Below are 22,139 nucleotides of genomic sequence, written 5' to 3' on the forward strand. Positions count from 1 at the left end.
AATAAGAGAAAATAAAAAGTCAATTTGACCTTGCAGAAAACTGCATTAACTCAAAAATCTCCTAATAAACTCTAATATTAATACTGCAGCTGTTACTCCGCTCCGCTAGAGGGAGATATACAGCCACATCTCTGGAACTACCAACCTGAACAGAGCTGTTTTTCGGCGAGACTGCCCACTTCACTTCATACCGCCTCTGTAAGTGCTGCCCGCTAGAGGGCGCCCTCCAAGAAGTCCAAAATGAATGGGAGTGAATGGAGCTAAACGGCTAAAAACACAAATTAAAAATAGTAACCATCCACTTAACCAAAATATTTCTTAACCTTAGAAACATAATAATGTATTTTGATAAATAAGCAAAGAAATCATGCCTTTATTTTTCTACAATAAACAGGTTTTAAGCAGTAAAGGCACTAGCGTTACTGCTACTGCGAGCTGATTGGTTATTGAGCTGATACAAGAGTTACAGTTTAAAAGCGATTTAACATAGAAACAAAACTATAATATATATAATCAATCAATCAACCTTTATTTTTTACTCGGAATTACATTAAAGGGGCAACCCTCATTTGCAATGTAGCCGAGGATTTACAAAAAAAACAGGAATTGACATGACAAAGAAAATAATTACATTTAATCATTTTAAAATAACAGCAAAATAAATGAAAGAAAATAGATACAAATAGATAGATACAAATAAAATCAGTTTTCAAATAATTTGACAATAGATACAAATAAAAAAAATACGAATAAAATATATTTAATGATATATAATAGCTTGTGTGTGCTTGGGTTCTGCAACAGGAGAATAGAAATTAGAAAGAATAATTAGTTCGTTTTCGGAGGAATTCGCATAGTCAAATATTCTTCTTATAAATAAATAAAAATAAAACCTTGAAATGAAACCTTATCAACAGAAATAATAATAATAATAATAATAATAATAATAATAATAATAATAATAATAATAATAATAATAATAATAATTTGGTAAAGTTTCTCCACCACTGATTTGCTAAACCATCATTTTGTTTTGTATTTTATTTTATTTTTATTTTTTTTTAGGAATGCTCATAGTAAATTATTTTTCTTACATAAATAAAATAAAAATAATATCCGCCCCTGAAGACTGTCGGCCCATCAGGGGCGGATATTATTTTTATTTTATTTATGTAAGAAAAATAATTAACTATGAACATTCCTAAAAAAAAAATAATAATAAAATAAAATAATATATATATATATATATATATATATATATATATATATATATATATATATATATATATATATATATATATATACATATACAGCTATATACAGTCTATGTGCCTCACAGTTTCGCCAATTTAAAATGTTTCAATAAAATAACAATATAAAAACCCGAGAAAAAATCTGCAGTGTTAACTCTCGGCTGTAGAGACTCTGTGGTCGGAGCTCAGTGTTAGCGGTTAGCCTGTAGCAGTGCTAGCTCTGTTTACAGCTCAGGGTTTATTAGTGTTTATATGTAGTTTAATGTGTATTTATAGAGTTTAATGTGTATTTATAGAGTTTAATGTGTTTTTATAGAGTTTAATGTGGTTAAAGTGGGCGGAATGGAGGAGTACAGCACCACTGTCCGGCTCTCCGGCTTCGTGTTGGGTTCATTAATGTTTCAGCACCTCAACACTGACTCTGATGTGGTGAGTTTATTCAATAAAATACAATATTTACATTATTTACACTTAATCCTGTAACACTGTAATCCACAGCTCACACATACACTGATTATCTCTGATTTTGCTATTTATAGGTTTATGTTTGAGTAAAATGAACATTGTTGTTTTATTCTATAAACTACAGACAACATTTCTCCCAAATTCCAAATAAAAATATTCTCATTTAGAGCATTTATTTACAGAAAATGAGAAACGGCTGAAATAACAAAAAAGACGCAGAGCTTTCAGACCTCAAATAATGCACGAGGCTGAAGTTGGTTTGATATTCGCAGCTCCAGATTCGTTTGGCTCGATATTCGCAGCCTCGTATTCCCCGGCTGAAGTTGGTTTGATATTCGCAGCTGCCGCTTCACTGAACCACCGTGAACTAACCGCGGTCACGCCATCTGCACTTAGAAAACGCTCAGTCGCGCTATCCACACCGAAAACTGGAGTGCGCGTCTAAACCGTGTTTTACTGTAGCAGCGTGCACAGCGCACCCGGAGGAGCGGAGACTGGCGTTTCTCGTGCAGAGACTTAAAATGGAACCGAAACGAGTTTTACACCTAAATAAACATGATTTAACGAGGTCTAATCCACAAATATACACCAGAAAAAGACCACTTCTTATCTGTAGAACAGTGTAACGTTTTGAAAAGGGTTGGAGTGTTATTAAATAAGCAAATCAAATTGTTATAAAATCACATCCCTAAATTCTTAAAGATCTTATTCTCATGTATCCCAGATATATGTTTGATGTGATATTACTGTATCATTTTTGAGTAATTGAATACCAAAACTATCTATTCGGTTTTGTATAAAAGGGATTTTGGAGTGCTATAAAACCAAAAAAATCTAATTCTTCTTAAATCAGAACATGAAATCCTTAAATAATACCTTCCATACTATTAATGTCATGCATGTATACTGATTGTACAGTATCATTTTGGAGTAAATGAATACCAAACTTAGGAAAAATGTATATTTGGTTGTGCATAAACCAGATTTCAGAGTCCTATAGAACCAGTAAATGAAATTGTTATCCAATGCCACTAATAAGGTCTTGAAAAACACATTCTATACTATTAACGTTATGGGTATCAAGTCATATTACTGTATCATTTTGGAATAATTGAATACCAAACATAGGAAAAATGTCTATTCGTTTGTGCATAAACCAAATCCTATAAAACCAGCAAATCAAATTGTTGTCTAATGAAACTAAAACAGTCTTGAAGAAAATATTCCAATCTACCAAGAACATTAGTCACAAGTGATATTACTGTGTCATTTTTGAGTAATTGGATAGCAAATTTAGAAAAAAAATGCCTGTTCAGTTGTGCATAAACCAGATTTTGGAGTCCTATAAACCATCAAATCAAATTGTTATCCAATGGAACCAAGTCCTTCTTGATAAACACATTCCATACTAGTTTTATAGGACCCCGAAATCTGGTTTATTCACAACCGAATAGACATTTGGTATCCAATTAATCCAAAATTATACAGTAATATCACTTGTTAAATATTTAAAAAATATTTAACACGCGAAAAATGTCTATTCGGTTGTGCATAAACCAGATTTTAAGGTCCCATAAAACCAGCAAATTAAATTGTTATCCAATGCCACCAAGACATTCTTGAAAATCACATTCCATACTATCATTGACATGAGTAACAAATGATATTACTGTATCATTCTGGAGTAATTGAATACCAAACTTAGGAAAAATGTCTATTCGATTGTGCATAATTTTTTAGAGTCCTAAAAAAACAGTAAATCAAATTGTTATCAAATGCCACCAAGACAGCCTTAAAGAACACATTCCATACTAGTAAGGACATGAATAACAAAGGATATTACTGTATCATTTTGGAGTAATTGGATACCAAGCTTAGGAAAAATGTCTATTTTCTTTTGCATAAACCAGATTTTAAGGTCCTATAAAACCTGCAAATCAAATTGTTATCCAATGCTACCAAGACTACCTTAAGAAACACATTCCTTACTATTAATGACGTGAGTAACAAAGGATATTACTGTATCATTTTGGATTAATTGGATACCAAATTTAGGAATAAATGTCTATTCGGTTGTGCAAAAACCTGATTTCGGAGTCCTACAAAACCAGCAAATCAAATTGTTATCCAATGCCACCAAGACTGTCTTGAAGAACACATGTCATACTATTAATGACATGAGTGAAAAGTCATATTACTGTATTATTTTGGAGTAATAGAATACCAAACTTAGGAAAAATGTCTATTCAGTTGTGATAAACCACATTTTGGAGTCCTATAAAACCAGCAAATCCAATTGTTATCCAATGCAACTAATAACGTCTTGAAAACCACATTCTATACTATTATTGACATGAGTACCAAATGATATTACTTTATCATTTTGGAGTAATTGAATACCAAACTTAGAAAAAATGTTTATTCGATTGTGCATAAACCAGATTTCTGAGTCCTAGAAAACCAGCAAATCAAATTGTTATCCAATGGCACTAACAAAGGCTTGGAAAACACATTCTATACTATTAATAACATATGTATCAAGTGATTTTACTGTACCATTTTGGAGTAATTAAATATCAAACATACGAAAAATGTTAATTCACTTTTGCATAAACCAGATTTCAGAGTCCTATAAAACCAGCAAGTCAAATTGTTATCCAATGCCACTGAGACAGCCTTAAAGAAGACATTCCATACTATGCATGACATGAGTATCAAGTGATTTTACTGTATCATTTTGGAGTAATTGGATACCAAACTTGGAAAAAATGTCTATTCGGTTGTGCATAAACCACATTTCAGAGTCCTATAAAACCAGCAAATCAAATTGTTATCCAATGTGACTGAGACACTCTTGAAGAACACATTACATACTATTAGTGACGTGAGTAACAAAGGATATTACTGTATCATTTTGGAGTAATTGGATACCAAACTTAGGAAAAATGTATATTTGGTTGTGCATAAACTAGATTTGGGAGTCCTATAAAACCAGCAAATCAAATTGTTATCCAATGCCACTGAGACAGTCTTGAAGGACACATTCTATACTATTATTGACATGAGTATCAAGTGATATTACTGTATCATTTTGGATTAATTGGATACCAAACTTAGAATAAATGTCTATTCGGTTGTGCATAAACCAGATTTTAAGGTCCCATAAAACCAGCAAATCAAATTTTTATCCAATTCCACTGGGACAGTCTTGCAGAACACATTCCATACTATTATTGACATGAGTAACAAGTGATATTACTGTATAATTTTGGATTAATTGGATACCAAATGTCTATTCTATATGACACAGTAATATCACTTGTGACTAATGTTCTTGGTAGATTGGAATATTTTCTTCAAGACTGTTTTGGTTTTATTAGACAACAATTTGATTTGCTGGTTTTATAGGATTTGGTTTATGCACAAACGAATAGACATTTTTCCTATGTTCGGTATTCAATTATTCCAAAATTAAACAGTTATATCACTTGTTACTCATGTCACTAATGGTATGGAATGTGTTCTTCAAGACTTTGTTAGTGCCATTGGATAACAATTTGATTTGCTGGTTTTATAGGACTCTGAAATGTGGTTTATGCACAACCGAATAGACATTTTTCCAAGTTTGGTATCCAATTAATCTAAAATGATACAGTAATATCATTTGTTACTCATGTCAATAATAGTATGAAATGTGCTTTTCAAGACTTTATTAGTGACATTGGATAACAATTTGATTTGCTAGTTTTCTAGGACTCTGAAATGTGGTTTATGCACAACCAAATAGACATTTTTTCCAAGTTTGGTATCCAATTACTCCAAAATGATACAGTAAAATCACTTGATACTCATGTCAATAATAGTATAGCATGTGTTCTTCAAGACTTTGTTAGTGCCATTGGATAACAATTTGATTTGCTGGTTTTATGGGACTCCGAAATCTGGTTTATGCACAACCGAATAGACATTTTTCCAAGTTTGGTATCCAATTATTTCAAAATGATACAGTAAAATCACTTGATACTCATGTCAATAATAGTATAGAATGTGCTTTTCAAGACTTTATCAGTGGCATTGGATAACAATTTGATTTGCTGGTTTTATAGGACTCTGAAATGTGGTTTATGCACAACCGAATAGACATTTTTCCAAGTTTGGTATCCAATTATTTCAAAATGATACAGTAAAATCACTTCATACTCATGTCAATAATAGTATAGCATGTGTTCTTCAAGACTTTGTTAGTGCCATTGGATAACAATTTGATTTGCTGGTTTTATAGGACTCTGAAATCAGGTTTTTGCACAATCGAATAAACATTTTTCCTAAGTTTGGTATCCAATTACTCCAAAATGATACAGTAATATCACTTGTTACTCAAGTCATTCATAGTATAGAATGTGTTTTTCAAGACTTTATTAGTGGCATTGGATAACAATTTAATTTGCTGGTTTTATAGGACTCTGAAATGTGGTTTATGCAAAAGTGAATCAACATTTTTCGTATGTTTGATATTTAATTACTCCAAAATGGTACAGTAATCAGTAATCACTTGTTACTCATGTCATTAATAGTATGGAATGTGTTTTTCAAGACTGTCTAGGTGGCATTGGATAACAATTTGATTTGCTGGTTTTATGCGACCTTAAAATCTGGTTTATACACAACTGAATAACATTTTTTCTAAGTTTGGTATCCAATTAATCCAAAATTATACAGTAATATCACTTATTACTCATGTTAATAATAGAATGGAATGTGTTCTTCAAGACAGTCTCGGTAGCATTTGATAACAATTTAATTTGCTGGTTTTACAGGACTCCAAAATCAGGTTTTTGCGCAACCAAATAGACATTTTTCCTAAGCTTCGTATTCAATTACTCCAAAATGATACAGTAATATCCTTTGTTACTCATGTCATTAATAGTATGGAATGTGTTCTTCAAGAATGTCTTAGTGGCATTGGATAACAATTTGATTTGCTTGTTTTATAGGACTCTGAAATCTGATTTATGCAAAAGTAAATTAACATTTTTTGTATGTTTGATATTTAATTACTCCAAAATGGTACAGTAAAATCACTTGATATATATGTTATTAATAGTATAGAATGTGTTCTTCAAGACTTTGTTAGTGCCATTGGATAACAATTTGATTTGCTGGTTTTATAGGACTCTGAAATGTGGTTTATGCACAACCGAATAGACATTTTTCCAAGTTTGGTATCCAATTAATCTAAAATTATACAGTAATATCACTTGTTACTCATGTCATTAATAGAATGGAATGTTTTCTTCAAGACTTTCTTGGTTTCATTGGATAACAATTTGATTTGAAGGTTTTATAGGACAACCGAATATACATTTTTCCTAAGTTTGGTATTCATTTACTCCAAAATGATACTGTACAATCAGTATACATGCATGACATTAATAGTATGGAAGGTATTATTTAAGGATTTCATGTTCTGATTTAAGAAGAATTAGATTTTTTTGGTTTTATAGCACTCCAAAATCCCTTTTATACAAAACCGAATAGATAGTTTTGGTATTCAATTACTCAAAAATGATACAGTAATATCACATCAAACATATATCTGGGATACATGAGAATAAGATCTTTAAGAATTTAGGGCTGTGATTTTATAACAATTTGATTTGCTTATTTAATAACACTCCAAACCTTTTCAAAACGTTACACTGTTCTACAGATAAGAAGTGGTCTTTCTGGTGTATATTTGTGGATTAGACCTCGTTAAATCATGTTTATTTAGGTGTAAAACTCGTTTCTGTTCCATTTTAAGTCTCTGCACGAGAAGCGCCAGTCTCCGCTCCTCCGGGTGCGCTGTGCACGCTGCTACAGTAAAACACGGTTTAGACGCGCACTCCAGTTTTCGGTGTGGATAGCGCGACCGAGCGTTTTCTAAGTGCAGATGGCGTGACCGCGGTTAGTTCACGGTGGTTCAGTGAAGCGGCAGCTGCGAATATCAAACCAACTTCAGCCGGGGAATACGAGGCTGCGAATATCGAGCCAAACGAATCTGGAGCTGCGAATATCAAACCAACTTCAGCCTCGTAAATAATGCAAAGAAAACAAGTTCATATTCATAAAGTTCAGAAATCAATATTTGGTGGAATAACTCTGGTGTTTTTTTAATCCCAGGTTTCTTTATGCACCTTGGCATCATGTTCTCCTCCACCAGTCTTACACACTGCTTTTGGATAACTTTATGCTGCTTTACTCCTGGTGCGAAAATTCAAGCAGTTCAGCTTGGTGGTTTGATGGCTTGTGATCATCCATCTTCCTCTTGATTATATTCCATAAAAGCTATTTTTCCATAGCTTTATATTTGTATTAAAACCCCATGTTTTAACCCCAGCCACTCGATAGCAATGTTGTACTGTTGTTAGATCACACTGTTCTGATTGGATAAAAAGTAAACTTTTCTTTTATTCAGATAATTACAGCGTATTTAAATTGTGCTTGTTAGACTGATAGCTAACTGATAATCTAATTGATATATAAATAATATGTTTTGAGTGCCTTGTCTATATTAGAGTGTTCCAGCTGATTACTTACAGATAGCTAAACACAAGTACACACAGATATAAGGAAATAAAAATGGAATAAAAGGAGAAATAAGAAGAGTACAAGCAGCTTAAATAATGTACTGAAAAAGGTAAATGTATATGTTGTATCTGTCTGTATTTGTCTGTTTTTACTGTATGCAGTTACACTACATGTCTTCCCACAGCTCTGTGGTCAGTGATTGAAATGTGATGTGATTTTTATTATCTGTTGGTGTTTATCTGGTGTTTGTGGATCAGGAGGGTCTGTTAGTTGGGGAAAGTGTCCGAGAGGAGAAGAGCAAAATTACAGACTCGCAGACGGATCACATCCAGTTTCTGCACACAATCAGTAAGATCCATTTCTCCATTATATCCCACATTTAATATTAATGTTGCTGTTATATAACTACATATGTAAATATTCAATAATCTGTCTATATATATATATATATATATATATATATATATATATATATATATATATATATATATATATATATATATATATATATAATTATAAGGATATTAATAAGCATTTTTCCTTTTAGATATTCAGAAGCACATTACGTGTAGAAGAATTCACAGGTATGTTGAAAGTTTCCAACTCTGATTTTTTAAAGTTTATAATGTATGTACAGTACCTAGTGCTGTGTGATATGAGGATAAATATCGTGGGGATGATAGAAAAGTGTCTATTGTGCTACTTACCTTCTATCATCTCTATCGTTTCTACAGTAATTTCATCAATTATTCATGCCAATATATAAAGTAGGCTATGATGAAATGTATTGGTGTGGTCAATTTGCATAAACTGGGTTTATATAAGTGATAATAAAGTAATCTTCGCAAAAAAAAAGCTTCATAATGTGTTTTTTTGCGACGTGACGCTGCTTTACGTTATTTGACAGACACTTAAAAAATGTTAATTGAGTTTATTTTTATAACTCAATTTAAATACCTGTATAATAAAAAAAAAAATTAGCTACTGCATCTACCTCATCTGTTTTCATTTGATACATATATATTGCTGCACTAAAAGGTAGTAATTCTTATTTGTGAAAGTTGGGTTTAATGTCACTTTGAAATAAAGTTGGAAAAAAAGTAAGGAATGATATTATTTTCTCATATTTTTTCTAAGAATAACTGGAAACATCTCAAATGTGGTATATCATGATATATATATCGTTATCGTGATATTAAAAAAATTCCATATCGTGATATATGATTTTTCCCATATCGCCCAGCACTAACAGTACCAGTCAAAAGTTTGGACACATTCAATGTTTTTACTGCATTGTAAATAAATACTAAAAGTATCCAGACACTTAAACGTGTTAAACAAACCAAAATACTCTGTGAAGAATTAGTTGCTTCCGGTTTTCTGAAGCTGGGAACTCTGATGAACTTATCCTGTACAACAGAGGGAACTCTTAGTTTTCCTTTCCTGGATCGGACCTGATGAGTGCCAGTTTCATCATCATGGCGTTTTTTGATGGTCTTTGCGGTGACTGCACTTGAGGATTGACCTTAATTTTTTCATTCCAAGTCATTCCATTTATTTTATAAAGAAATAATGATAAAACACTGAATTAAAGGTGTGTACACACTTTTGACTGGTACTGTATAAAATTCTCAAAGTTCTGATGTGTGTTTTCCTGTTTCCTGTTTAGCTTCTACAATAATGCCTGTGAAATAGACGAGGAGAAGATCAGAGAGATTACGTCTAATTTTAATGAGGTACTGTGATTGTTTTTAGGTTTTTTAAAAGTGAGTTTTGACTGCTAGCCCACATCTGAGTTTTTGGCTTATCCAGATTTTTGATAGTCTGAACAGTCAGATACCATATGCAAATCAGGGAGGAGAAGGGGTGGGGCCTGGGGTTAAAAAATGATCTCAGAGCTTAGTCACTGCTAAACAGATCAGTTTACAGAAATAAAGAGAGAAACTAAAAATTATAACCACCAGCAGAGAGAGATAGACATATATTAGTAAGACATATATATATTAAAAAGATGGAGAGAGAGTGAGATATTTGAGAGAATGAGATTTTCAAGGGAGAGAGAGAAATATTCGAGAGAGAGAGATATTAAAGTTAGAGATATTAGAGAGAGAGAATGAGATATTGGAGCGAGAGAAATATTTGAGAGAGATATTAGAGAGAGATAGAAATAATAGAGAGTAAGATAGACGATAGACACATTTTAGAGCAAGAGTGAGATAATTGAGAGAGAGAGATATTGGAGAGAGAGTGAGAGTGAGTTATTGGAGAGAGAGAGATATTAGAGCAAAAGAGAGAAATATTAGAGTGAGAGAGAAATATTCGAGAGAGAGAGATATTAAAGAGAGATATATTAGAAAGTGAGAAATAATAGAGTGAGATATTAAAGTGAGGGAGAGATATTAGTGACAGAAATAATAGAGTGAGATATTCGAGAGAGAGATATTGGAAAGAGTAATGGAGATATTAGAGAGATATATTGGAGTGAGAGAGAGAGATTAGAGATTGAGAGAGAGATATTAGAAAGAAATGGAGATAGAGAGAGAAATGGAGATATAAGAGAGAAAGTTATTGGAGTGAGAGAGAGAGAGAGATTAGAGATAGAGAGATATTGGAGAGAGAAATGGAGATATTAGAGAGAGAGATATTGGCGTGAGAGAGAGAGATTAGAGATAGAGAGAGATTAGAGAGCGAAATGGAGAGAGATTAGAGATAGAGAGAGATATTGGAGTAAGAGATATTGGAGTGAGAGTTATTGGAGTGAGAGTTATTGGAGTGAGTGAAAGAGAGAGAGAGAGAGAGAGAGAGAGAGATTAGAGATAGAGAGAGATATTAGAGAGAGAAATTGAGATATTAGAGAGAGATATTTGAGTGAGAGAGAGATTAGAGATAGAGAGAGATATTGGAGTGAGAGATATTGGAGTGAGAGTTATTGGAGTGAGTGAGTGAGAGAGAGAGATTAGAGAGAGGGAGAGAGATATTAAACCCCAGGGTAACTACAGATTAATTACTGACATCAACCCACATACCACAGTAACCCCTGCAGATACACTTACAATTTTCAGACACACAAATAGAGTCTGATTAGTGCAGATTAGGATCAGCAATTAGGAAACGAATCCGATTCGCCTGCAGTCTGAACACAGTCTATGTAAAGTTATACTGGTAGGTGAAACACATCATATACATGAACATCTATTCACGATTAAATCCTTCCCTTTCTTCTGAGTAAAGGAGAACGTGATTGGTTGGTACAGACAGCGGAGAAACACCACTCAGCAGATGACTCTAAAAGAACAGCTGGTGCATCAGAATCTGAGACGACTTCTTCCACATCAGGAGCTCATCTTCATCCTGCTGACGCCTTCAGACACGACATCATCAGGCTCCACCCACCGTCTGGAATACACAGCCTTTATATGGAATGGCAGGTGAGGATAAATCACTGCTCATTTTACGAATACTACGCTTTTTATGGCAGTTATGATATTAGAAAAAATATATATTGCAATGCTTCGTTCTTCTGCAGGGTATATATGTATATATTGCAGTACCGAATTTTTCTCACCATAAGGCGAACCAGATTATGAGGAGCACTATCAATAATCGTCTATTTTCTGGTCTGTTTTTAAACATATGGCGCACTGGATTGTAAGGCATATTATGAAACACTAGTAAGGAACAGTGGCTCCTCTAAGTTTCGGAAGCAAAACTGTAATTCTAAAACACATTCAAACGAGTGCTGGATGTTAATCTACAGAGATTTTTTTCCTGAAAACTGTTCCTTTGGTTGAGTAAAGATCACTGAAAAGCTTCCGTTTATTTACAGGTAGCTTAGATTTCCAGATTTCCACTAAGGCCTGGTGCAGCAGCATTAGCATTAGCAGCTAAGCGCTAAAGGTGAACACCTCTGAACGGCGCTAATGCTAATACTGTTACAGTTTCAGAGATGGAAAACTAAACTAATATTCTGTGTAACTCTGTATTTCAGCAAAGTGGCTTTACTGCTTCATACATAAGGAGCGCAGGATTATGAGTCACACTGGTGATTTTTGGGAAAATTCAAGGATTTTAAAGTGCGGATTATATCAGCCCTTGATCCTCTTCTTAAGAATTTCTTTAAGTGTTTAATGGCAGATATTTAAATGTAAATAAAAGAATAAATGAAAGATTGGCTAATTTATTAAATTAATTAATGCTGGTGATTTCCATGTATTTTTGGGAGAAGGTCAAATATAATATAGTATAATATAATATAATATAATATAATATAATCAGCTGCTGGAGCCCTAAAAGAGCACAACTGGTCTTGCTCTCTCTGGGTGGGTACAGTAGATGGCTCTCTTTCCCCTCATCACTCCTAGGGTGATGTGGATCAGCACAAGGCTGCGTCTGTGAGCTGATGTATCAGAACCGAGTCGCTGCGCTTTCCTCCGAGCGTTAGGGATATTCAGCTGAGTAGCAGCTTATAGGGTAAATTGGAGAAAAATTTGATAAAATTTGCAATAAATCTTTAAAAATACATTAACATTGACAGTTCTGTTTTTGTTTTTGTTTCAGCCAGTACAGCAGTGTCCTGATCTCAATAGGAAACCTGGGTATGCTGGACCAGCAGGATTACTGGAGATTCTCGACTACATGCCCGTCTCTGAGCCGCTGCCAAGCTGTGAAAAAACACAAGTATTTACAAACTATAAAAAACTACTATTGAAGATTATATTAGAGCACATTTCTCTTACTGTAAATTTCATCAGTTCATTACGTATTTCCGTTTAATTGTTTCTAGAACCAAATTCTTCTCTACAGAAGATGATCTCAGGGAGGTGGAGAAAGTCAGCAACATGAACGACGCATTGTTGGACGAAATGAAGGTAATGAGAAGATAATGTTTTATCTCAGGGCTTTATTAAGATTTATTGTCTTACCGTATTTTCTTATGTATAAATTCTACCAGTCAGGTATTAAGGAGCAGTGAAGTCACTCCGCTGAAGTACAGAGTTATACAGGAGTTTCAGTTTAGTTCTCCAGCACCGCGACTGGAGCTGTATTAGCATTAGCTGCTAACCACGCTAAGCTCTAGCTCTTTTGCCGCTCAGAGGTGAGTATAATCAGCCTGTAGCCTGCTGGGAACCGGCTAGCACTGCTGGAGCATTATTAGCATTACCCAATACCCGTGCTAAGTGCTAGCTTATTTGTCGTGTAAGGGCAAGTATATCGGCCTGTAGCCGGCTGCTTACCCTGGCAAGCACTACTGGAGCAGCATTAGCATTACCCGCTAACCACGCCAAGCGCTAGCTCCTTCGCTGTTCAGAGACAAGTATATTGGCCTGTAGTCTGTGCATTTACTCTGTTAAAACAAGCTATGTTGGACAGACTGCCAGCTAATATCGCCCTGTCTCACTGGAGTACTCAGGGTCACAATGTGGTCTCAGTAACCTCGGTCAGTGGAGGACAAGCCAATTCATTTTATTAAAACAGTGTAACTGCCTGTTTTACTGTGCATTAGACAATACACTCTTTAATCTTAAATCTTTCCTACACAGGGATTAAGCCTAGGCTTGGACTAAGCAGCATTTTCAATAGAGATTTTTTTCATTACATGAAAAATATTCCATGTTTTTTAATGGGAAACTGCTCTAATGTTTTTCAAAACATGTTTTTTTTTTCTTCTTGTTTGCAGACTGCTTGTGAGAAAGTGGAGAAGAGCGAGCGTTTAGTGGAGAAGCTTCAAGCAGATATCACTGAACTCAAAGAGGCCATTAGCAAGCAGAAGAAGAAGCAGCAACAGTGTAACAGTAAGTTTACCACACATTAGTGTTAGCTTGTCCCTCATCTCCCTTACGTATCTGCTTACTTGACATGGTAAAGATCTCTCCCTCAGACGAAGTCTGCTGGCTCAACTAAAATGACTGAAATGACTGCTCCGTTGCGTCAAACCACAGCGACGTATCCCATTCATTTTCATTTTCTTGTGGTGCATCATGGGTCACATCATGGGTCACATGCGGTCACATGAGCCGAGCTGAACTTTATGCAAATGAATCCGTCCAACGCGATGCATCTATCCAATCAGAGAGCAGGTGTTCGCCTGATACGCGTCCTCAGTGCTGCCTATGAAAACATTTAAAGCTCACCTTCCGCGAAAATCCGATTTTTCTTGTTTTTTGTGGAATACAGTAGGTCTCTCCGAGTTGAATGTGTACACCTGCACATTAAACTGTTTTGCAGCCCCCATTGTCTGCAGGAGCTAAGCAAAGAAATCCCCCCTCCCCCCCTCCGAAAAACGTAGGCAGAAACTCACAGACCAGCCCACCTTGGCTCGAGAAACTCCCAGAGGCGGAGCTGAAGCGACGCAACATCACCGCTCATCAGTTAGGAGGTGGGAGGCAGTGAGCGGCGGAGGGCCGTTGCAGTGCTCCTAGCCAATCAGAGGAGAGATATTTGCATGCTGTTTGCATGTATGAATATTCATGAGCAAAGCTGGAATCTGGTCATTTTGGACACACCCCTAAAACAGTCCATTAAAAAAGAGCTATACAGAGACACCTGAGCACTTTTTTTTTACAAAAACGGCTCACATGTCATTCATTCATACTAGAGACCACAACTAGACATTTTAAAATGAAAGAAAAAACGACGGAAGGTGACCTTTAAATTCCGCTGGAAGAGAAGTTTCTGGCTTTCCTGTCCTTTATGATCAATACCTGCTGATTTACAGCGACTCTGTCAGCGAGGAGAAAGACCGCTGTGATTGTTGGGGTCTCTGGTGGGTTTTTAAAATATTAATATGTCATTTAATTGAAAATGTTTGCTTTTGTTAGCTTATATACTGCTTACTAGACAGTGTAATGAAGCTAAATCAAACGTTTATATCTATAAATAAATACACATTTATATGTATTACTTTGTAGGAAATAATAAAAAAGCTTGTATAAAAGCATTTCCCATTTATTAAAACGATTTATTTGGAGGACGCAGGGTAAACGCCTTTGTAACGCCCACATACGCGATCATGTGCATCCCCCACTCTCGACACATCGGACCCATGATGCCCCGTGGGACTGCATCTGACGGAGGCGACTCTTTACATTAAAAATGAAAATAAATCGGATTTAACCGGAATAAATAGTGCCTAAACTAGAGCTTTGTTGAGTAGATTTGTATTTGTTGTAAATTTTATAACTAAACACATATTACCAAGTGATTTAATAAAACATGCACATCTCCATATGCTTTTTCCTCCAGCCACAGAAACATCGACTCCAAACGAACCCAAGGAGAACGTCCTGCTGTGTGCAGCTCTGAAAGCTCTGTTCCCAAACTCCCCATCATTACGGACTCAGACTCTAACTGTCCAGGGCTTTCCGGTGCTGGAGGTTTGCTGCAGCTCCGAACACGGCATCGACATTCCCAGCAGACTGCCGCTGGTCCTGGAGTACGAGCAGGGCCTGAGGAAGAGGAAAACCAGCAGAGACTGCAGATCACAGGAGAAATCGCAGGTCGCCGGAACCTCCCTTAGACGTAAAAGAAAGAGAAACACCACAGATACTCAGGACCCTGTGGAGGAGGAGGAGGTCGACAACCTGCAGGACAGTAATTCTCCTGTTTTTTAAATGAAAATACATGTTTTTCTGTCTCTAATACCAATAAAATGTGTTTTATTGACATAAATTGTCTCTTGATGTGTGACTTGATCAGTGGTGGAAGTGCTTCTGCATTTTGTGGCGTTGTTAAAGTAATGTAACATATCAAATATGCATCAGTATGGAACAGGAATTTAAGGCTACATTCACACAGCAGGTTAAAGTGGGCCAAATCTGATCTTTTACTTCATATGTGACGCATATGATTTTCACTTCAATATGTTGTATTGAAATCTGAGTACAACAGTAGAGTAAGAGTAAGGGTTTCAGTTATGGGATAATGAGGTAACAAGAGCTCATTATAAAATAATATTATTTTATAAGACTTGTGCCACTACTGTTCAGTGTTCCTAATAAAATGGCCAAATTCAGTCAGACAGCCTGAACTCAAACTTCATAGCTCTTAAGATTCTGATGAGGGTGAAACTGAAACTTCATGTGAAGCTCTGTTGTTTAGTGCATGTGCATCAGTCGCACAGCACAAACTGTTCAGACCAAGGTCAGATATAGGTCACATTACAAGGATTATGTGAACAGCTTGAAATAATGGTGAGAATGCTGTTAGTTCTTGATATTTTTTTAATAAAATACATTTTGTATTAAACTTTGACTATAAGCTTCTTTCCCCCACTTTTTTGCTACAACCTTCAATCTTGCAAAATGTGTACTTATTAAACTTGTTTATTTTAAAACTAACACTGCAATATAAGACAGTGTAGTGCAAAATAAAATAAGTTTAAATATGATTACATGAAAGTGCTACCTGTGTTTAAAATACTTTTCATATTAAAGTAAGAACTATATAAGGCATATTAACTGCAAAAAAATGTGTTCTTTTTTTAAATGGTTTGTAAACATTTATATGAAATATTCTTGTCTTGCAGCTTCCCGTAGCTTACTGAACCATCAAGATGACGGCACCACAACTCCACTCTAACAACCCTCATGATTTTATGCCTACTGTGGAAATTTGTGCGTGACAGTGACATTTTTTTTTTTGGTTTTAGAAGATTTCACTGCATTTTATTACGTTGAAACTGATGAAAATCTTACATATTTTAGTTTTTTTTTTATCTGTTATGTTTTAACCCTTTCATATTCCTTTATTCAGAATTATTTTATTTATTCTTTATTCATTTATTTTATTCTCTATATATTTTATTGTTTGATTGTTTTTATAATTTAAACTTGTTTTTCATTCCCTTTAATTTTGTAAATAAGGGTTACCTTCAATGTATTACCCAGTGGAAATAAAGGTTGGTTGATTGATTGATAGATAATTTAGGACTGAAAGGGTTAAAAATGCTCAATAAATACATTAAACCAAAATTTTAGAGGCGTAAAACACACAATCAACAAAAGACAGTTAACATTGATTTTTATTAAGATGTTTAAAGACACAAGTAATGTAAAGTTTTTACATTAGTTATCCAGACTCAGGTTATTCCAGGTGCTTGATGTCACAGATGTTGGGATCTTTCATGAACTGGGGATCCTTCAAAGTCACTGACATGAAGCCTGTTAGAGGTAGAAAGTTCGATTTTAGCCAACATATACAGGGGTTGGAGAATGAAACTGAATCACCTGGTTTTAGAGCACAATAATTGATTGTGGTGACGGACAGTTCTGGTGGAAACAGGAGAGTTGAGGTGCACATTGAATTCTGCCGTGATTTGATCAGCCGTGGTTTTATGTTTTTTAGATACAATCCGGGTTAGCACCCGAACATCCCTTTCAGACAGCTTCCTCTTACAGCATCCACAGTTAATCCTGTTGGATGTGGTTGATTCTTCTTGGTGGTATGCTGACGTTACCCTGGATACCGCGGCTCTTGATGCATCACAAAGACTTGCTGTCTTGGTCACAGATGCTCCAGCAAGACGTGCACCAACAATTTGTCCTCTTTTGAACTCTGGTATGTCTCCCATAATGTTGTGTGCATTGCAATATTTAGAGCAGAACTGTGCTCTTACCCTGCTAATTGAACCTTCACACTCTGCTCTTACTGGTTCAATGTGCAATTAATGAAGATTGAACACCAGGCTGCTCCAATTTAGCCATGAAACCTAATATCCCACACTAAAATGATACAGGTGTCTCAGTTTCATTGTCCAACCCCTGTGCACCACATACTGTTTAAAGAGAAAGAGTTTAAAGCGTGCAAAATTTTGGTCAATCATTTGTATAAGCAGATAATTTTCAGCATCAAAAGCACACTGCTGCAGCTCAGCCCAATCCGCTCTCCCTCCTGTCCCACCCCTAAACCCATACATCAACCAAAGCCCCTCCCAAAATGCCTCTTACATTTTTTAAAGCATTTTCTAAATTTGAGCTAAAATCAGTGATTTAGTTACCCTTTAAAAGGTGGGGCAGATGTTTTATTTTGGAATAATATTCCAAAACCTTTTTATGATAAATAAAATACATAGGTTACCCTATAGTATATTGTATTTATTTGTAAATCTAATACATGGTTTAGAGAGTTTCACTTACCCAATGATCGCGCCCTCTTGATGGCTTTTGTGACCTCTCTTTGTTTCTGACCACACAGACCTGCAGGGATGGCATTTTTATATTATTTCACTCATATTGTGACAAATTATCACATTACAAATGAATACTAAAGTGATCCAGATTATGAAGCAACGCATAAGGAATCATGTAGTAACTTAAAAACAGTGTTAAACAAACCAAAATACTCTGTGAAGAAGTTCTAGATTTAGGTGCTGTTTGTTAACTTGCAGTTTCTGAGGCTGGAAACTCTGATAAACTTATCCTGTACAACAGAGGAAACTCTTGCTCCTACTGTCTTGGAGCGGTCCTGATGAGGGCCAGTTTCATCATTATATATATGTACTAATAAGTAATAAAACTCCTGCATCCGGACTGCAATTGAAAAAACAGGAGGACCAGTGAGTTTTTAGGCTTTCTTCTTGGTCACGTGACATTGCAGCGTTCAGTAGCTCCTCCTTTTCCACTCGTTGTGTTTTTAACGTGGATCTCCATGGAAACGTGCGCCCAAAGTTTAATTACGGTGTGCAGCAGTGGACAAATAGCTATTTATCAAATGCGAGGAGACGAAACTCAAGAGATGTGCGTCCGGACGGTACTAAAAATTAAGGACAGGACCACTTTCCTGAAGCGGTCCTGATGAGTGCCAGTTTCATCATTATATATATATATATATATATATATATATGTGTGTTTTTGATGGTCTTTGCGGTGACTGCACTTGAGGATACTTTAAAAGTTCTTGAAATTCTTCTTTTCGCATTAAATGACCTTTAAATTCTTTCCTTAAAATCATTTTTTAATTCTTTATTTAGTTGAGTATTTCTTGCTTCTCATAATCTGGATTCGAACATTACTCAAATATTCACTATTCACTGTATACCTGTAACTCTACCTCTTCACTACTTTACTTTAACTGATGCTCTCAAACACTTTATTAAGAGACAAGAAATTTGCTGTTAACTGAAAGCCTGAATTCCAGGTGACTCTACCTCATAAAACTGACTAAGAAAATCCAGCAGAGATGTATAAAGCTGTATAAAGTCCAGCTCTACCTGTAGGTTTCTTTAGTAAATGGGTTTAATCCTCACCTGTTATGTGTCTGCCGTATATTCTGCCTGTGTGAGGAGAGATGAACTGTGACAACAGCTGTAAAAAGAAAGAGAGAGAGAGTTACAAAAACATGTTACAATAAAACCTGTTAAAACTTAACACACTTAATTAATACACTTAATTCAGGAATTACATTTCTTTGAATACTAACCTGAACATTTTTAAAGTCTACTGAAACATTGCAGAGAATACATCCTTTCTGAGGCTGTTTGTATGGATTATCCATTTTGATTGGCTGAAAGACACAATTGAACATTTGTCACTTAGAATACAGACAGTTATTATACCTTTAATTACAATTTAAATATATTTAAGATGCTGCACATTGTTGCAAAACAGTACAATTAGTATGTATGCAAGTATGTTTTATTTTTAATGTCAATAGTAGGTACTTCTAGACTACAATGCTACTTGTATGAACACACTTATTATTGATTACTCACCATATCACTTATCTTGGCATCTTGTTGAGTGGTGGCCACAGTTCTGAGGGCCAAAGCTGAGGACAGATCAGAGGACAAAGTGAGAAAGAAAATAACTTAATTATTATTCAACTACAACATTTTTTCAAGTTTAAACTGTAGTTGTATATCTTTTTTTTTTTACTTTGTATACTTTATTATTATAATCCTTTCACTCTGTTCTTCAATACTTAGAACCCACAGGATAGAAAACTACTACTACAGATCAGTAATTATTATTATTATTATTATTATTATTATTATTATTATTATTATTATTATTATTATTTGGGTGGTGGGTCATTATTCTCAGCACCGCAGTGATAAGCACTGATCAGTATGGTATTTCTATCTATTTTTCTGTGTTTATCAGAGTGTATTTTGGTAGTGTGCTGTTGTCGCTGGATGCCAAGTTTTCTTTTGGATGAATAATGTATGTATGTCTATTCATCCATCTATCCATCCATCCAGCCATCCATTCAGTTAGCTATTTTTCCACCTATCCATCAATTCATCCATCTAGCCATCCACCTATCTGCCTATCCATCATCCATCTAGCTTGTTATCTGCCCATCTATATGTCTATCCACCCATTAATCAATTCATCTAGCCATCCACCTATCTGCCTATCCATCCATCCATCCATCCATCTTACTAGTTATCTGTCCATCTAACTGTCTATCCACCTTTTAATCCATCCATCCATCCATCCATCCATCTATCTATCCATCCATCTAGCCATCCACCTATCTGCCTATCCATCATTCATCTAGCTTGTTATCTGCCCATCTATATGTCTATCCACCTTTCTATCCATCCACCCATCAGTCAATTCATCTAGCCATCCACCCATCTGCCTATCCACCTATCCATTCACAAATCCATCTAGCTAGCTATTTCTGTCCATCTATCTATATATACACACCTATCCATTTATCCACCTATCCAGCTAGCTATCTGTCCATCTACCCATCAATATATTTAGCCATCCTTCCATCCATTAATTCACCTATCCATCCTTCTATCCAGTAAGCTATTTTCCACCCATCCATTTATCCATCAATTCATCCATCTAGCCATCCACCTATCTGCCTATCCATCTAGCTATATATCTGTCCATCTAACTGTCTATCCACCTTTCTATCCATCCATCCATCCATCCATCCATCCATGTATCCAACCATCAATCAATTAATGTAGCCATCCATCCATCCATCAATTTATCTAGCCATGCACATATCTGCCTATCCATCTATTCATCCATCCATCTATCTGTCTATCCATCTTTCTATCCATCCATCCATCAATCAACTCATCTAGCCATCCACCTATCTGCCTATCCACCTTTCTATCAATCCATCCATCCATCTAGCTGGCTTTCTCTGTCCATCTATCTACATATATATATATATACACACACACACACACACACACACACACAAACACACATCCATCCATCCATCTACCTATCCAGCTTGCTATCTGTCCATCTACCCACCAATTTATTTAGCCATCAATCCATCCATCCATCAAAACATTTTTGGGCTTTCTATTTATTATTTGTTTAATATTTGCTGGTGGCCTTCTAATATTATTGTGTCAGTCTGTTGTTTCTATTATTTTTATCCATTATATATATTTATATTATATTCATTATCGATATAGCTTCAGTTAACTAGCTCCTTCAGCAGCAGTAAAGTTAGTTAGTAAGTTATATAGTTAGCTGTTAGTTGACAGATGTAACGTTAGGTCAGTTACTGTCTGTAATGAAAGATAAAGAACAAGCTAGACAGATAACCCCGGGTTCTGTGGTTCTAAGTCCGTGTATATTAATAAATACAGTATAAATGATAGAGAATACCTGAACTGCTGGGCGGGAAACCGGTTCTAAAGCAGGTGACCTGAAACACGCGAGCAATACTGAGGTTAAACATGTTTCTAGCGGGCGGCCATAACCCTCCTCCCCGGCCAGTAAACACCATCCAGCGGATCCGCTCCTCCACCCACCGCCTACCGCCACCTACCGGCCCGACGGAGTCATTACCAATTACCCAATCACAACATTTAGTGTATTATTTATTATTTACCTGATTATTTCCTAAATCCATTTTCAGATTTTCAGTTAC

General features: G+C 35.3%; 2 protein-coding genes across 2 annotated transcripts; one reads left to right on the forward strand and one right to left on the reverse strand.

Moving 5' to 3' along the window:
• Positions 1 to 1,424: 1,424 nt before the first annotated feature.
• abraxas1 (abraxas 1, BRCA1 A complex subunit) lies at positions 1,425 to 15,956 on the forward strand. Its single transcript, XM_022666511.2, has 9 exons — positions 1,425 to 1,682; positions 8,546 to 8,636; positions 8,836 to 8,872; positions 9,958 to 10,024; positions 11,520 to 11,716; positions 12,846 to 12,965; positions 13,072 to 13,156; positions 13,966 to 14,080; positions 15,531 to 15,956. Exons 1-9 carry the CDS (start codon positions 1,596 to 1,598, stop codon positions 15,896 to 15,898), a joined length of 1,167 nt encoding a protein of 388 aa, XP_022522232.2. The 5' UTR covers positions 1,425 to 1,595; the 3' UTR covers positions 15,899 to 15,956.
• Positions 15,957 to 17,289: 1,333 nt separating this feature from the next.
• mrps18c (mitochondrial ribosomal protein S18C) lies at positions 17,290 to 22,033 on the reverse strand. Its single transcript, XM_007239669.3, has 6 exons — positions 21,875 to 22,033; positions 19,996 to 20,051; positions 19,704 to 19,787; positions 19,531 to 19,588; positions 18,422 to 18,481; positions 17,290 to 17,446 (listed from the first exon to the last, which is right to left on the reverse strand). The coding sequence occupies exons 1-6, from the start codon at positions 21,993 to 21,995 to the stop codon at positions 17,370 to 17,372; spliced, it is 456 nt and encodes a 151-aa protein (XP_007239731.1). The 5' UTR covers positions 21,996 to 22,033; the 3' UTR covers positions 17,290 to 17,369.
• Between the last annotated feature and the right edge of the window lie 106 nt (positions 22,034 to 22,139).

This window comes from Astyanax mexicanus, chromosome 17, assembly GCF_023375975.1.
Source record: "Astyanax mexicanus isolate ESR-SI-001 chromosome 17, AstMex3_surface, whole genome shotgun sequence".
Taxonomy (NCBI): Eukaryota; Metazoa; Chordata; class Actinopteri; order Characiformes; family Acestrorhamphidae; genus Astyanax; species Astyanax mexicanus.